Source organism: Thermothielavioides terrestris, chromosome 4 (assembly GCF_000226115.1).
Source record: "Thermothielavioides terrestris NRRL 8126 chromosome 4, complete sequence".
NCBI classification, from domain to species: Eukaryota; Fungi; Ascomycota; class Sordariomycetes; order Sordariales; family Chaetomiaceae; genus Thermothielavioides; species Thermothielavioides terrestris.
In genome coordinates, this window is record NC_016460.1 from 4,540,708 (window position 1) to 4,557,246 (window position 16,539).

The 16,539-nt window shown below is 54.0% G+C and overlaps 6 protein-coding genes across 6 annotated transcripts; 4 read left to right on the plus strand and 2 right to left on the minus strand.

Annotated features, from left to right (window-relative positions):
* Window positions 1-552: 552 nt before the first annotated feature.
* On the plus strand, window positions 553-2,763 carry THITE_2032143 (uncharacterized protein; the record flags this gene model as incomplete). Its single annotated transcript, XM_003656059.1, has 6 exons — window positions 553-609; window positions 701-1,402; window positions 1,475-1,800; window positions 1,870-2,227; window positions 2,341-2,510; window positions 2,652-2,763. Coding segments are annotated over 6 exons (1,725 nt in total), but the record flags the coding sequence as incomplete, so codon positions are not given.
* Window positions 2,764-4,176: 1,413 nt separating this feature from the next.
* THITE_42538 (uncharacterized protein) lies at window positions 4,177-4,771 on the minus strand (the record flags this gene model as incomplete). The annotated part of the gene is made up of 3 exons (XM_003656060.1): window positions 4,177-4,225; window positions 4,287-4,379; window positions 4,434-4,771. The coding sequence occupies 3 exons, from the start codon at window positions 4,769-4,771 to the stop codon at window positions 4,177-4,179; spliced, it is 480 nt and encodes a 159-aa protein (XP_003656108.1).
* Window positions 4,772-9,305: 4,534 nt separating this feature from the next.
* THITE_24032 (uncharacterized protein) lies at window positions 9,306-10,694 on the minus strand (the record flags this gene model as incomplete). The annotated part of the gene is made up of 2 exons (XM_003656061.1): window positions 9,306-9,376; window positions 9,509-10,694. Coding segments are annotated over 2 exons (1,257 nt in total), but the record flags the coding sequence as incomplete, so codon positions are not given.
* Window positions 10,695-11,222: 528 nt separating this feature from the next.
* On the plus strand, window positions 11,223-12,132 carry THITE_2054395 (uncharacterized protein; the record flags this gene model as incomplete). The annotated part of the gene is made up of 2 exons (XM_003656062.1): window positions 11,223-11,741; window positions 11,794-12,132. 2 exons carry the CDS (start codon window positions 11,223-11,225, stop codon window positions 12,130-12,132), a joined length of 858 nt encoding a protein of 285 aa, XP_003656110.1.
* Window positions 12,133-13,390: 1,258 nt separating this feature from the next.
* On the plus strand, window positions 13,391-14,436 carry THITE_2014519 (uncharacterized protein; the record flags this gene model as incomplete). Its single annotated transcript, XM_003656063.1, has 4 exons — window positions 13,391-13,546; window positions 13,628-14,118; window positions 14,183-14,281; window positions 14,352-14,436. Coding segments are annotated over 4 exons (831 nt in total), but the record flags the coding sequence as incomplete, so codon positions are not given.
* A 568-nt stretch (window positions 14,437-15,004) lies between these two features.
* Window positions 15,005-16,202, plus strand: THITE_2091279 (uncharacterized protein; the record flags this gene model as incomplete). The annotated part of the gene is made up of 3 exons (XM_003656064.1): window positions 15,005-15,493; window positions 15,553-15,846; window positions 16,008-16,202. The coding sequence occupies 3 exons, from the start codon at window positions 15,005-15,007 to the stop codon at window positions 16,200-16,202; spliced, it is 978 nt and encodes a 325-aa protein (XP_003656112.1).
* Between the last annotated feature and the right edge of the window lie 337 nt (window positions 16,203-16,539).

Sequence of the window (16,539 nt, forward strand, 5' to 3'; positions counted from 1 at the left end):
CATGTCGCCATAGGAATTGCTACAAATTGACAACGTTGATAGTGTTATTGAAGAGGCTGGAAAGTGCATGAAAACGCTGAATTGCCTACGCTTCAAAAGCTCAAAATATGTTGTGTTTCTCAGAAATCTGTGATGTTTGAAAAGAGGGTCGCATTCGCATTCTGAACCCTCAGGTAGCTTGGTCGGTGGGCCCCTTTAGAACTCGCTACGCTACACGCTACACTAGAAAAGGTAACGGTGCCACAACAACCAATGAACCCCTGTCGCGCAAGGATTCAGAATGCTGGAGGTGTCGAATCCGGCAATCGCCCTCACCTACCTGCCTCACCTCGGTGCAGCGCGTCAAGTCATGGTTGGCGCCCTCGCTGCCATGAGTTGTCAGAGCGCGCACCCACAATGGTCCCCCCCCTCGGGCCAGCCAGTGGTGTTCCAGTCATGGATAGCAAGACACAAGCTTCAAATTCAAGTTCGTCGACACGACGGCTTGTGCCTACCGTGCAGCCGGATGTCGTCGACTCCAGGCCGGTGCCCAACCCTGGACCGGTGCTGCTGCGCAGGAAGGCCCATTCGAGGGCGGCCTGCGAGACTTGCAGGAAACGGAGAGTCAAGGTGCGCGAGCATCGTTCCCGATCATCGCCTGTCTAGGTAATGTGCACACGAGTGCCGTCAGATCACCGCGCTGACATCCGAGAACTCCCAGTGCAACGCGGCGCGTCCCTGTAGCTACTGCGCCTCGGCCGGAATCAACTGTGTGTACACCACCAGCTCGGCCACCGAGACCCACTTCCAGGCCCTGAAGCGGAGATACTCCGAGGCCCACGAGCGCGAGTCGACCTTCCGCGAGATTTGGGAGCACCTTCGCGACCGCCCGCTGAAGGAGGCCGAGGAGATCCTGAAGCGAATCCGCCTGGGCTCGCAGCCCGAGTCCGTCCTGCGCTTCGTCCGCGAGGGCGACTTGCTCCTGCAGCTTGCCGTGGTGCCCGAGAGGCGCTACCGATATGTGTTTCCCTTCGTCCAGGAGATGCCCGCCTATCTAGTGCGCCCGGACAACCCTTACCTTGATACGTGGATACACGACTGGGCGCCAAACGGCGCCGCTGCGACGCGTCAACTTGATCTGCCCCAGCGTGCTCGCAGCCGGGAAGGAGCACCGAGCTCATATTACGTGCCCTACCACGCCGCCGAGCTCGTCGAGCCCCTGCTCGAGACGGTGAAGCCGTCCGAGTGGACGAGGGTGTCATCGGATGACGTCCTCATGCGCGGCCTGCTGGCGAAGTACTTTCTGCATTTTTACCACTGGATACCGTCCTTCCAGAAGGACTATTTCCTGCAGGACATGGCCTCTGGCCGCAAGAGCTTCTGCTCGTCCCTGTTGGTAAACGCCGTCCTCGCCGTGGGCAGCGTAGGTAGCCCGTGAGCGCTTTGGACCAGGCTGTGCTGTGACCAGTCGACTGATCTTCCATGCGCATTCCAGATCGCTAACCCCGGCCCGGCCAGCAGATGCGAGTCGGGCAACTTGCGGAGCTTTAGCTGCAAGTTCACGGCAGAAGCCAGTCGACTGTGGCAGATGGAGATGTCGAGCAATCGGGTCCGCCTCACGACTCTGCAAGCGTCGATAGCCCTGGATGTTGCAAAGCTCCTCAATGCGATGGAAGTCCTGGCCCTCCCCTGCTGGATCCGGGCGGTGGAGTTGGCGCAGCGCATTGCACTCTTTGGTCCAGTCGACGACAGTCCCAAGCAAAACAGGAGGAAGAGCGCGGCGAGGACCTTCACAGCGTGGGCATTGTTCAACATCCAGAGGTGCGGCGCATCGCTCTCCACAACATCAATAATAAGCTGGTTGATCTCGCGCTAACCATGCCATCTAAGCGTCATTTCTTTCGTCTACTCAGAGGGGCCCAGACTCGAATCGCCTCCCGCCGTCCCATTACCAAACCCAGAAGAACACCCCGACTTTTATGGCCAGATCTGGGTGAGGTATCCGGCGGACCCTCGGCTGTACACCACTCACTTCCCCCAGCACTTCTACGCAGAGTCGCGGCTGCGCGTTATCATGCTGCAGGGGTGGCATCTGGAGAAGCGTGTTCTTGAGTGCGGTTGGACGAGTGCCGTGGCCCAAGAGATCTGCGACAAGTACTACGCCTGGCTCAAGGCGTGGCATGACAACCTGCCAGCGCCACTCAAGCCCGCGAGCATCACGCAGCCGGGCCATATAATGCTGCAGTCAGTCTCCCCTCTTCGCCTCCTCCCGCTCTCCGTCGTTGGCAAAATGCATGTTCCTTACCAGCCGTGACTGCTGGCAGCGTGATTTACCACAAAACTGTCTTCAGCTTTTATGAGCGCTTCACCGACACCGTGCCGGGGCTGCTGCCGCCTTCAGTGCTGTCAGAAGCCCTCAACATCCGCGACACAGCTGCGCGCCATCTCGAGACGCTGCTCCGGGTTTATTTTTTGCGCCACGGATTTGAGCACTTCGGTGGCATGCTGACCCATTCCTTCGTCCAGCTGGGGTCCATAACGCTCAAGAAGCTCAACGCGCTGAACCGCCCCGCTCCCGAGCTCTCAACAGCCCCTTCACCGGCCTGCCCTGCCTCAGCCTCGGCCCCCACCGACCCCAAACCGCCCGCATCCGGCCGGCCGGAGACACCAAGCGCCGAACCAGACCGAACGCTGCTCACCGCCCTGCGCTCAACCCTCATCCTGACCGCCAAGGGCCTCTACGACCAGGGACAGATCCACCTCCTCGGGCACGCGGTGCTGCGCTCGCTGACGGCCAAGATGGCGCCGCCCGAGCGCGAGCTGATGGCGCAGGTCCTGGGGGTGGGCAGTGCCGTCCTGGACCACGACGGCGGGTTGGACGGTGGCACCAACGACAACGGTGGGAAGAAGGCTGGCAGCGAGAGTGATGATGCGAATTGCATCGCCAGTGACATCGTCAATAGAAGCATCGACGGAGGTGGCGTTGGGACGGGGATGGAATGCCACAACTAGGCGGCCTAGGGGAAGACACATGGTGTGCCATTGGGGTAGTAGAGTGCTGCTGCCAAGTTGCTGTTTTCGCCGGTTGTTGACCAGGAAACATGGTTTTGGCAATTTGTGTCAAGGAACAGGCCAAGTTGGATGTCAAACGTGCGAAAATCCGCATCAGGATGGCAATAGGGAGTTAGGGATCGGGGAAAGGGAGACACAGATGGATGGTGTGGCCTGGAAGTTCTGGCAAGGAGCAATGCAGGACGTCGTTTATGCTGAAGCCAAGGGACGTACCAACCGTGTCTTGGTGATGCGGCGTCGTGGGCTGGATACCCGTTCTAGGATTCCGTCCAAGAAATCGACTACGTCAGGTTTCAGCGTTGAAGGTTTTGGCGGAAATTCAGAATGTTTGGGAGTGGCAATGGCTAGGAACAACTTGCCCTCAGCAAGCGCATTCTAATCAATGGCGAGAACTGCGGGTAGACCGGAACGCAGAAAAGACTCGATGTTGGCCAGCCCGCGAGGTTTGAGGATGCGGCGGTGACCGTGCATGAGGTGACTGAATCGGGATCGACTTCTTACGATCCAGAATTCGGATTTCTTTCTGTCGCGAGTTCTTATGATGATGTCGCCTACATGGCCTGTCACTACCACAGAGGCCGGATTGAACCTCGCCTGCGATAGTCTCAGCGGGAGCTACTGTCTGAAGAAGTGACCTCAACCTCGACTAAATGGCAAGATGCTGGAAGGTTGACACTAGAGAACACGAAATTGGCAAATCACTTGAACGAGAGCGCTTTGATCGTCCATAGGCGGGATCGAGCATGCCCAGGGGCGATCTCTCGATAGTCTCGATACATGCCGGTACCCTCAGTCGAGGGAGACTTATCACCGTCACCGCTTCGCTGCCTCCGGTCACGCTATTACTACCTCTGGACGTGCAGACCAGCCGGAAAGACGGCGGATCACCGCGGTTTGTAGTGAGGGGCTTTGAGTTTGCTGACCCCTTGCCCAAATACTTCGACCATGTGTTGCCAATAGCGGATTAATCAATGTCAATAAGGGATGCAGATGCTTGCAAGTTCGCCGAGCCCAGCTTCCAGCAGACATCGGTTGCCCCGTGGCCAGTCCGTTCAAACCACCGTGCCGCGTTCGAGGTAGAAACAATAAGAAAAGATTCATGGACCTTTCTGAAGAGGACAGTTTTCAACCGCAGCACACCGTTGCCTCCTTGGCTGCGCTTGTCTGCTGCCCACTGTCATGAAACCGGCGTCAGAAAGACATCCGTGCTCGTTGATGGCGGCAGAGGTACTCACCCGCCGAGGGGTTCCCAGTGGAACAAAAAGGCACCGAGATAGGCACCGATGAAGATGCAAATGATGATGTACCCGTTGTAATACATTGCGAGGCTGTTCTGGTCAGCTTCGTCTCAGCTTCGACGTCACAGCGGAAGAGCACCGTACAGCATGACAAAGTAAGCAACGGCAAATTGAAGCATGTGGAGCAAGGCCCGGAAAGCCTGCTCGTAGACGTTGGGGCGATACCCGTCGCGGATAGGTGCACAAACCGGAGCCGGACTGCCCTCACCACCTAACTTGTTGGGCGGGCCCGCTGCCGCCTGGGATTCGGCGTGTTTGTTGATGAGAAAGCGGTCGAATTCTTTGACAGCGCGACGCAACATCTCCAGTACGACAACCAAGAAGACGACGCCGATGCAGGAGCCGGCGAACACACCAGCCGAAGTAATCTTCCACGACGAAGCAAGGAAGCAAGAGCCAACGGTGTTCCAGTTCCAGAGCATCTAGAGGGAATGGTCAGTGGCGAGGGAACATTGGATACAGCGGGAAGACTCACTGAGATCTGGCAGTCACTGTGTCCCATGCTTCCCATCCCACCCATGCTGGTACTAGTTCCCGTAGCCGCCGCTCCCGACGTCGTTGTCGTTGGCATGGGCATGTTGGGATCCATGATGGAACTAGAGGGAGCAGTCGGTCGGACCGTTGCTAAGTCGATGATGGGCTGGATTCCGAGTCTTCAGCGGGGGGCCAGGCCGGAGCGCAAACCAAACGGAAGGTGATTGCAGAATCGGGGATTTGGGTTCTCAGCAGGGCCCAGCCGTGGGTTAAATAAATAAACAGGGCGTAGGCAGTCTGCTTGCACCGCTGGACGACATCGGCGAGGTGCACCTCAGGGACCCAGCCCGGTGGTGAGCAGCCTGATAGGTCGGTCCCAACTTCCAGCTGGGCGTACATTGCACTGGAACACCTGCCGTGTGACGGAGTTGCGGCGTGGATGTCTTGGCGAGTCGACTCGACAGTCCGGGTGAGCCCATGTTGGCTCTTGGCTGGGTGGTTGGGAGAAAGAGCGAGTTGCGCCCATTGAGCCAATTGCGTGGATTTGAGCAAGTTGTGCGGTGGCGACCCAACGCAGGCGCAGTTGTTCGCTGCACGCCGGACGCGATGCTTATGGTATGGTAATACGAGCCCCCAGCCCAAGATCCCGAGTCCCCCACCAACAGACTCCGTTCCAACCTTCTAGGTTCCATGCGAAAAGGAAAGAACTTGCTCAATATAGCGCCCTTCCGCCAAGAACCTGCGGCGACAGCTGGCGGCCGAGCGGGATACGATGGGCAGTTGGCCAGCTAAAGAAAGAACCCGTTTTCCCACAATCGGCGTAAGCGGCCGAGCCAGATACCGTACCTCCGGTACCATCCCGGGTCGACCCCGACGTAGTCGCTAAAGACATGGCCATCGCTGATAATCGAGAGTTTCTTCGCACGAGCCACCGTGCAAGGCTCCCAACAAGTCAAACAAGTCAAATATAAGGCCCTACTTGCGTTGCTTTGGCTGCACCGCGATCATATTTGGCTTGATTTGTGTTTACTCAAGTGGTTGCCAAATCTAGTCAAATGCTATACATATCCCTAACCCTGACAGCCACCCCGTACATTTTCTATACCCTACCTTCCTGTTCTGTGCTATACCTCCTTTTTCTATGCCCTGCCTAGCTCTCTGGCTCTCTGGCTCTCTGGCTCTCTAGCTCAATGGCACTCGCAATAGCTAAATCGCTTAGAAATACAATAAAATCGAGAGTAGCTAGTTTTATTTTTTTCTAACTAAGTAAATGCTTATATAATCCTAGACCTCCCGTATATAGCCTAGATCGCTATCGCGATACCTAGACCTCCCGCGACTGCCTAGACCGCCTATATATAGCCTAGATCGCTATCGCAATGCCTAGACCTCCTACGACTACCTAGACCGCCTGTACATAGCCTAGATCGCTATCGCGATGCCTAGACCTCCCGCGACTACCTAGACCGCCCGTATATAGCCCAGATCGCTATCGCGATGCCTAGACCTCCTACAACTGCCTAGACCGCCTATATATAGCCTAGATCGCTATTGCAATACCTAGACCTCCTACAACTGCCTAGACCTCCTACACCTGCCTAGACATTAGTAGCATTGACGACGAATATCTATATTTCAGAACTCCTTATTTTATACCTAATTCTTTAAGCATTGCAGTATATTGATTAAATCTATATAAAGCGAGTGTCGTTAGTAGCTTACACAGTGCTTAGCATAGCTAAATAGTCGCTTGTACTTGGAAAATATAGCTAGGATTAAGAGGTAGTCGAATACTATCTTAGAGAGCTATAGGTACTGCTTGGAATATGCTATCTACTACTCTAGCGGCTAATCCACCTTCCTAGGTGGCTTGGAAAGGTAGTTATCGACCTTATTCTTATAATAGTATATATCTTTGTAATAGTCGGATAACATAAGGAAGCGGTCACTTCCTTAGCTTTCTAGGTGTTCTAAACACTTGTTTAAAGGCTCTAGCTCGACTAGAAGTTCTAAATAGCTATATTACTCTTAGAAACATTGTTTAAAGATTGTAAGATAGTTCTTACACTTATCCTCTAGAAAATGCCTTTGTATCTACCTTATCTTATACTTAGGATATAGAACTATTGTAATCTAGTAAGCTAGTGAGTTGTCGAGTAGGCTAATATATTCTTAAAGCTTTATAATCGCTATTTATATACTGTTTTATATAAGCTATGCCTTTGGAGCTAGTTTATTGTTTATAATAGTCGCTATTTACGAGAAGGGTATACTAAATAGCTAGGAGGGTAGAAGATCAAGCTCGTAGTCTTCTAACTACCTAGGTCTCCTAGCTTAGTGTTATAGTCTATACAATAGCGTTAGCGGCGACGATATCTCTGATATAGTAGCTGTCTAGGCTAGGCTAAGCCTCTTCTTTAGTATATTAAGCAAGAAGTATATCGTACTAACAACTATATAAAAAGTAGCTCTATTGCCTTTGAACGACTTAATAATATCTATAAATAGCTCTAATATATTCTTAATATTAGCCAACGCTAACTAATCTTAATCCATTAGAATATCATTGTATAAAAGGCTATCCTTCTTAGCTATAGACTATATATAGTAGAGGTCTACTAAGTCCCTTAGTCGAATAGTACGTTGGATTATTAGAAAGACTAAGTTCTACCTTATATCGTTGTCTAGTACCAACTATAGCCCAACTAGATCTTCTAGCTTAGCCAATAGTATATTAAACTCGTCTACTATATCCCTCTTGGCCTATTTGAACTAGGCCGCTTTAATAAAGGTATTGTAGCGTTATAGGCTACGACGGATATAGTGGACAATGTAATAAAGCTTCTTAACCGGCCCTACACCCTCCTCCTCTTATTCCTTAATATAAGCTTCGATAAAGGCCTTTACTACAAAGTTGACGATATACCTAAAATAGCGAAGTCGTCGTTACTTTCTTATAGATAAGAATATAGGTCGGATATAGCTAAGGACCGCTATAATATATATATTGTTCAAGGAGATATTGTCGTATTAGAAGAAGCCAATATCCTAGGCTAGATCGAAGTCGTCAAGGACCTTTGTAATCTCTGTAGCTTATATATCGCCAGAGTATAAGCTATATAGCTAAACTATATATAAGAGCCTCGTCTATAGGTTAAACTAGCTATCGACGAAGTAAACTACAATAACGAGAAGCGTATATAAGTTTAGAGTGGTCTATATATCAAAGGAAAGATGCTTAATAAACCTAGTAGATATTAATGTTAGTTTAATAGCTATCTTCTTAGTATTATAAACCTCGAAGATATAACTATTTCCTTAATAGCTTCCTTCTTCTAATAATACCGCTCCTCTACCTAATTCTATATTATATTATTGCTCGTTAGAACGAACTTAAAAAGCCTTAGATTAAATAGTTGAAGGAGCTTATAGAAATATATATCTTTAATAGCTATAAATAGGAGGTCGTTTCGAACGATCTAGGTAACAAGCAATACCTTGATTGAATTGGCTATTGGCTTAACGACTATATTGGCTATAGCTTGTTATATCTCTAAGACTAACTTCGCCCTCTTCGCTAGTAGTTCCTTTATATTGTTATAGCGGTTATATTCGCTAGAGAGATAGCCTATAGCACTGGTTGTTACGATAGCTTTAAAGGTCTTATCGTAGTATTTGTAATACTAAGATATCTCTCCTAGCTTGCTATTAATAGCCTCAACAAGGAAGCTCCTATAGCTAGCGATCTACAACTTCCAAGGCCTCTTCTTGGCTAGCCAATCTTCTAGGATATACTGCTTACTACGTAGTTCAACCTTTGGCTAGTCGACAATGGAATCAGAGGGGAGTTCTTAGAGGTTAGTGCTAACTAGCGCTTCCAACTACGTTGCAACGCTTAGGTGGCTATAGCGTAATACCCTTATAAGCGTAGACTGGCCTATAGAGGGCCTAGATAGATCCGTATATATAGCTACGGTACTTGTTGGCTCGCTAGGATAGCCTAGATAAAGTCGCGATACAACGTATTTTATATGCCAAGCCCAGAGTGTAGGAAAACAGGGCAGTTGTCAGTGGCTATAGTGGCTAGGCTAGGCTGGGCTAGGCTAGGCTAGGCTAGGCTAGGCGGCATCCTGCGAAGCACTGACCACTATGCGGTCTTGGCAAATATTTGCAAGTAAACAAGTCAAATCCTGGGCCGTATTTGCTTGCGAAGAGGGCCGATTTGCGTTGATTTGCGTTGATTTGATTTGATTTGCGTTGAGTAGATTTGACTTGTTAGGAGCCTTGCCACCGTGATGTACGCCAGCTCCATGGCCGCCACAAAGCTGTGGAGGCGCGCCAAGGCGATCCTGTCCCAAGGACTGGCTCTCGCATCCAAGAACGAAGGCCAGCTCTCAAGAAGTGGTAGGAGAGTGTAGTGGCCAACCTATCATCCAGCTCTCATCACCCCGTTCTAGCAGCTAGCCCTCTTCCCCTTTCAAACATCCATTTCTCGACGATCTCCACGCCAAACGTAAGCTCCAGCACAGCCACAGTAAACTCATCGATATCTTCTGGCAGCGCATCCTGAAGGATCCTCTCGGATGCACTCATCGAATTTTGCACCATAACCCAAGGCGGCAGCCTCGGGGACTCTTCGTCCCCGCCGGCATTACCACCACCACCATCACCACCACCACCACCACTACTCCCTGCCCCCATCATCCCAGCCCCTCCCGCGTTCCTCCCGGCCACCTTCTCCCCTCCCGCCGCCCCGCGTTGCAACCTCTCCATCCACACATACCCACTCCCAGCATCCCACAGCCCGTTCTGCGCCGTGAAGGCGATCGTGCCGGGACAGACGCTATGCCCGAGCCGCAGCGTGTCATAGACGTTCTGCATGTACATGGCAACCGTGTAGACGCGCCGGACCGACTCGGCGTGGATCCAAGCGCGCCAGAGCGACGGGATGGGCGTCAGGTGGGGGTCGCGGGGAAGGGCGAAGGGGTTGCCGTTCATGTTCATGCTCATGTCTTCCAGGAGGCGTTGGTGAGGATTGGGGTTGGGCGAGAGGGGGGGCAGGTCGGCGCAGGCGCAGTCGAGGCGGGCGCTCTCGAGCATTTGTTTGGCCCAGGTTCGGAGGGTCGTCATGTGCTGCTCGGCCTGGGCGCGCGCGCGAATGTCTCCGTCAAAGAGGCGGATGAGTTGGTAGACGAAGAGGGCTTGGGTGCGGGCCAGGTGGGTTGGGGTGGTGAGCAGGACGCTGGGGTTCAGACCGTAGTCGTCATCGTCGTCGTCGTCGTCGTCGTTGTTGTTGGGCTGGGGCTGGCTTTGCATGAGGCGGTTGACGCGGTCGTCGATGATGCGGAGGGCTGTGGCCTTTGCGCTGTCAGACGAGGCCGTGTTGTACGCCGTCAGCGAGGTGAGGCAGTCCTGTAGGCAGTCTGGTAGCCAGCCGCTGTACAGGTGCTTGTGCATCAAGGGGCTGTGACCATGGCGCACCCAGTCTGCCGCCCACGCCTTGATCCTGTTGATGAAATGCGAGAGTGTTTCCTCGGCCACTGGTAACAGAGACCCGTCTGCTACCATCGAGGAGCAACCGTGATGCAGTGCCCATGATTCGGCGGACAGGAACCAGCGGCAGTGACTCCCAGTGGCCGCGCTTGATGGGTAGCCTGAGGTAGCCCCGGAAAGGGAGGAGTGCGGCCGGGGGGATCTGGAGGACAGCGCCAGTGCAGCTCCCTCGTCTTGCTCGGCTCCCCTATCGGCAGTTCCACTGCTGACGCCGGGTCGCTGCGGGTACGAGCAGGCAATGCCCTTCTCGCTGCAGCGTACACACGCCGGAGCCTCCTTTCCACATTTCCGCTTTGCGGCTGTGCATTGGACACACGCCCTTCGCTGTCGCCGTGCGCGCGTGGGAAAGCGGCCTGTCTCGGCAAGTCTTGCGCCTTGTGAAGCCATCTTCGGAAATAGGAGATAGATGACAAACATCTGCGGGTTCTGAGGGTTCCGAGCGCGTGAGATGGCCCATTAATAATGCTTGGCGGCCGAGACTTGCCTTATTGGGCAGCACGCTCCTCTTTGCTGTCGCCTCTGAGAGTTAGCCTGCGGGTTTGAGCGGAAAAACTGCGGGTTTGGGGCGGAAAACGTGCGGGCTTATGGTTCAGGTTACTAGTCTTCTCTATCGAGAGGGGATTACGCAGTAGGGGTATGTTAGTCAGTACGGAATATCGTCAAGGAGCTGTTTCAAGGAGCTGGATCAACTCGACATCGAAGAATCGCAATGGAACGAAGGACAGGTTCTCACTATTTAAGAGTCCGATCTGCACCTCCCATAGCTCCCTCCTCACCATCATCATCAACCTCCTCATCAATATCAGAAACCAAGATCTATTGTTCTTGACCCAACCCGCTTCAACCATGTCTGTCGCCTGGAACGTTCCCTTCGTCAAGACGGTCCACAAGCAGCCGTACGCTGCCATATCGCCTTCCCGACCTGAGCTCAGCCAGGCCGGGAAGACCGTGCTTGTCCTCGGAGGCTCGATCAGCATCGGTCTCTCTATCGCCAAGTCGTTCGTGCAGGCCTCGGCTTCGCATGTCATCGTCACTGGGCGACGCCAAACCGTCCTGGACAACGCGGTGGCTGAGCTCAAAGCCGAAGCCAAGGGCTCGGGCACTACCATCACCGGCATTTCATCGGATATGGCGGACCTCGCTGCCACCGAGAAGCTGTGGGATGAACTGAAGCACCGCGGCATTGTCGTTGATGTTCTCGTTCTCAACGGTGTTAACGCGGGACCGGCGAAACCGCTCTTGGAGGCCGGCCTGGCTCCGGTCTGGAACGCGTTCGAGGCGAACGTACGGGCTCTGCTTGACCACACCGAGAGATTCCGTAAACAAGAAGGGAGCTCCAACAGGTCCAAGGCAGGTTTCCTCCATGTCCCGTTCCTTTATATCCAACCTTAGCGGTCGCGGCTAACCGTACACCCAGTACCTGATCAACCTCTCCACGGTCGCCATTCATCTCTACGAGGTCGAGGCCAAGGCAATTCCGACTTATGCTCTGACGAAGAGCGCTGGCACGCTGTTGGTGCAGCTGATCGCCAACGACACAGACCCCAGTGATCTGCAAGTTATCAGCTTCAATCCGGGCTCGATTCTATCCGAGTCGGCCCGGAACGTGGGCTTTGATGAGACCTCCTTCCCCTGGGACGACGGTAACGCTCTCTCTCTTGCTCTCTTTCTTTGCTTGCTGCGGCTCAGGGTTAGGTTGCTGACGCCCGGCACCAGAGAAACTCCCAGGCCATTTCGCCGTCTGGAGTGCGACTGAGGAGGCTCGGTTTCTGCATGGCCGGTTTGTTTGCTCTTGGTGGGACGTTGATGAGATGAAGGCGGCCGATTCCGAATTCCGTCGCAGACTTGATTCCCAATATCACTTCCTCCGGGTTGGTATTGTCGGTGCCTGAGCTCGGTTCGCCGACCTTGTGTGAGAAACGGAAGCGTCTTGAAGCAATGGCAGGGACGACGGGCAATGTTTCAAAAGAGGCTGCTGTGCCGCCAATCAGATATTCATGTAGCTGAGTTTCGAACAGCCAACTGTTGACAGATGCGGTAGAGCACAATCTAGACCCTGGGTGACACTATCCCATATCATTCGACCTCCTCCGCTGCATACCTGGCAGTTACACTTCGAACTTGCTGCAAGGCTTCTGGTAAGGGTAAACGGCCTACATAGAAATCGGGTGCCGCACCTAGCAGAGTAATACTGGCAAAAGGGCGGTAACTTTCGGCGCCCAATGCAAGGGCTGCTCCCTCTTATGGACCAAGGACCCGATCTAGGGCGGTCGTCTATGTAGCCCTTCCTCATTCCTTCCACATGTCAGAGACTTGTCCGGAATGCCATCAAGCGGAGAACAGAAAATAAATTTCTGATAGGTAGGCTGAAGCAGGAGTCGTTGGTTTTTGCGCTTGTTGAGCAGTGGTGGTGTATAGGTGTACTTTACTCTCGACCAAAAGGTCGGAGGTTGTTTACACCACCCCACAGCCATGGCTGTATGATCAGTGAACAACCCACACCACCCTTCCCGGTGGGGAACGTGCTTAGGCCCGAGACCATGAGTCAGAAGAGGCCCGTTCTCAGCTACTCGCGATCCCAGAGCTCAGGGTCCCCTGCTGTCGTGTAAAAGATAGAGCCGTGTGGCGGATTCCGAACACCTGATGCTGCTCTCACCGTTCGCCCGATGGTCTAGGCCTTCCTGCCCTACCGACCGCGGGAAACACAGCTTTTGCCACTTGCCATCTTATCACGACACGTGGATGCCCTCGATATAAGAACGTAGCTAACGCCATTTGCATCTCGCGTTTTCTTTGCACCGAAAATGTTGGTGGCGCTAGTGCTTAGGCTCAGGCCCTGTGCCGCGAAGTTTTCGCGATGCCGGTTCTATGCTTTGCTTTTCGTTTGATGGAGGTTATTGACTTGCATATGGCTTGGAACGCGACCTTTCAGCGATATTCTGGCGACACTTGGCCGGCGGTCTCAGACAACATTGGGAGACATGGGAGAAGAGCGGGATCTCGTTGAGCCCAACCCGGGCTGGGCCCGTGAGAACAATGGACCGAGGGTTCTCGGTGTCACTGTGACGATGACCACGCTGGGCTTTCTCTTTGTGCTCGCCAGGATCTACTGTCGCTTCATTTCCGTTAGAAAGCTCGCGGTTGATGATTACATTGTCGTACTTACTACCGTGAGTTACCTAAGCTCACTGTGGATGAACATCCTGCCGTTCGTTCTGGCGTCCTGCTAACCATCTCGTGTATACCTTTAGTTGATGAGCATAGTGAGCGTTGTGTTTGTCGGCGTCGCCGTCTCGTACGGGGCGGGGCGGCATATTGCCACAATTCCGCCGAACGACGCCCACAAAGCTATCTTTTACACCATGGTGGCCTCCCCGCCAAGCATATTGGCATTCACGGTTCCCAAGATAGCCGTCCTCATTTTGCTGGTGAAGGTTCTGTGCCCGAGCCGGCGGCACAGGGTATTCATGTGGACCATTGCGGTTTTAGTCTCGCTAATGTCGATAGGCACCATGGTCATGATTTGGGTGCAGTGTCAACCCGTGGCGGTGCAGTGGGGAGAAGCGAAAGGGACATGCTGGAACCCCGAGGTTGTCTTCATCTTTGGACTCGTGCATGGCGTTTTATCAGCGCTATTCGACTTCTACCTGGCCATGTATCCGAGTATTGTGCTGTCTTCCTTGCATCGGGTCAACTGGAAAAAGAAGCTAGCACTATCATCTGCCCTTGGGTTTGGATACTGGTGAGTATGTTCGAGTGCCAGGAGGAACAGACTGAAAGCGTGCTAACCAGATGAACGTCAACAGTGCTAGCGGGGTCGCGGCCTACAAGGCCCATACTCTAAGCCACCTTCTCTCGCTGAAAGATTTCACATTCGCCATCGATGACGTTGTCCTGTGGACGAAGTGAGTTGTCCCCGACTCAGCCCGTACGGTCGGTTCATGGCTTTGCAATCTAACCTTCCCGTTTCTGTAGCATCGAGGGGAACCTCGTGCTAATCGGCGCTTGCATTCCGTGCCTTTACCCTCTTGTCAAGAAGCTCTTTGGCGTAACGGCACTTGGGGATAGGACCTCAACAGCCGTACGGAGGCCTCCCCTCGACACGATAGGGTCGCCCCGCAGAGATCGGCAACGTGCCATCAAGGGAACGTTCGAAGTCTCAGGGCTAGACAACTTGGACGGAAGCAACGGGACGGCAACTCACATCCCATTGGAAGGGTGCCCGTCCAAGCCCGACACGGCCAGGCATTGGGCTGAGGAGGCGGCTGCGCAGCTCGAGCGCCAGCAACGGCAGGTAGAGGGGGAAATGGTATGATTAGGCCGGGGAAAGGAATATATATGTCAACGAGGTTCGTCAAGATCGGGGGCATGCAAGTTGGGAGATGTACGCAGGGTGGTAAACCCTAGCCGGCGGTTACACTGCAGGCGAGAATTACTCGTCGGGTTCGCCGGGCGCTCAACAACCAGCCATCGACGCGCGGCTCCCATCTGTGTTGTTGCAACACGAAGAGGCCGTCATGAAGCTCGAGCGGTCACCGCCCAGGAAGACCGCGTAGTCAGTGGGAGGCTGTCGAAGCGGTTCATTGACGACGCCGGCCATTACAACATCTCGTTCTATCTCATCAATGATGTCCACGCCCACCTCGATGAATTTTCAACTTCCGGCACCGACCGCACGCACCCCCGAGCGCGAGTGCTTCGGCCGCCATGCGCGCGTAAAGACCGTGTTCATGGACACCCGGCAGCGGCGTCTGGACTCACTTTTATTGAACACCGGCGACGAGCTCCCCGGCACCGTGTTCTCCACCTTCTACAGCGGCGAGATCGCCGAGACGCTGAATCAGATGATCGTCTTCGACACTATGACGCTGGGCAACCACGAGTTTGACCGTGACGATAACCACCTGGGCCAGTTCCTCGAGAACCTGAGCTTGCCCATCGTCAGCGCCAACATCGTGTCGGACCAGCCCGTGCTCAACCCTGCCATCACGCCGTTCCACATCTTCCCGCAGTACGACCTGGCCGTCATCGGCATCACGACCGACACGACGCCAGGCATCTCCTCTCCGGGCAAGGGCACGACATTCGGCGACCACGTGGTATCGGCGCACAACACGGTCAATTCCCTCGGGGCGACCACCAACTCGCGCGACTCGCAGCTCTCACCTGCATTGAGTACGGCGAGAACCAGCGGCTCGCCTGCGAGACAACCAGCTTGCACCTGACCATGGGCGGACACAGCTACAGGCCGCTGGTGCTTGGGGATTTCATGGGAGCCGTGGGCCCCTTCCTGACCATGGTCAACAACAGAGACGGCGACGAGGTGTTTATCGTCACGGCCTACCGGCGGGGCAAGTACCTTGGCTACATCGACGTGACGTACGACAAGCAAGGGAAGGTGCTAGCGTACCAGGGCGGGCCCATTCCCCTGACAAACGCGACGGCACAGGAATCGGAGCTGCAGAAGCAGGTTGATGAATGACGTGAGCCGTATGAAGAGCTTTCAAAGCAGGAGGTTGGCGTGAGCAACGTAGTATTGGATCAAACCACCGCGTTCCCATTTGGCACCACCGTCGTCGAGATCACCGTGTCGGGCGAGAGGCTGTGGTCGTGAATGTTGGCAACGGCAAGGCCGTGACGTCGTTCCTGCAGGTCAGTCGCGGCATCTGCGCTGAGTACGAGCCGGGGACTGCTAATGGCACCGGCGACGTGCTCGTGGCGCTGACTACCGAAGACAAGCCGCTGGATAAGGCGGCCGACTACAGGATCGTTATGGTGGACTTTGTGGCTTTCGGCGGGGACAAATTTTTCAGCGCCCCCATTTGAGAACCTGGTCATCCAGGACACCGTGGATGAAGTGCCGGTGAGGCACATTGGTGCCATGTCACCCATCAATACTGCGCTGGATGATGGCCGGCTGAAGACTGTGAGACGGTGCAAGGCGGGACGCGCGGCCAGAATGGCCAAGATGCGGAGGATAAGGAAGGCTGAGTAACAGATATCCCTGAACATCGAGGAGGACACTGGGTACCTAAGGTGGCCAAAGCAGCTGTGATTCGTACCTGCAATGTTAGAGTGACTGGTGCTATGTACACCCACCTAAGCCAGCTCCTCGACACGCTCCACCTCTTCCCAAGACAGCTTCTTGCCACACACGTGCAAA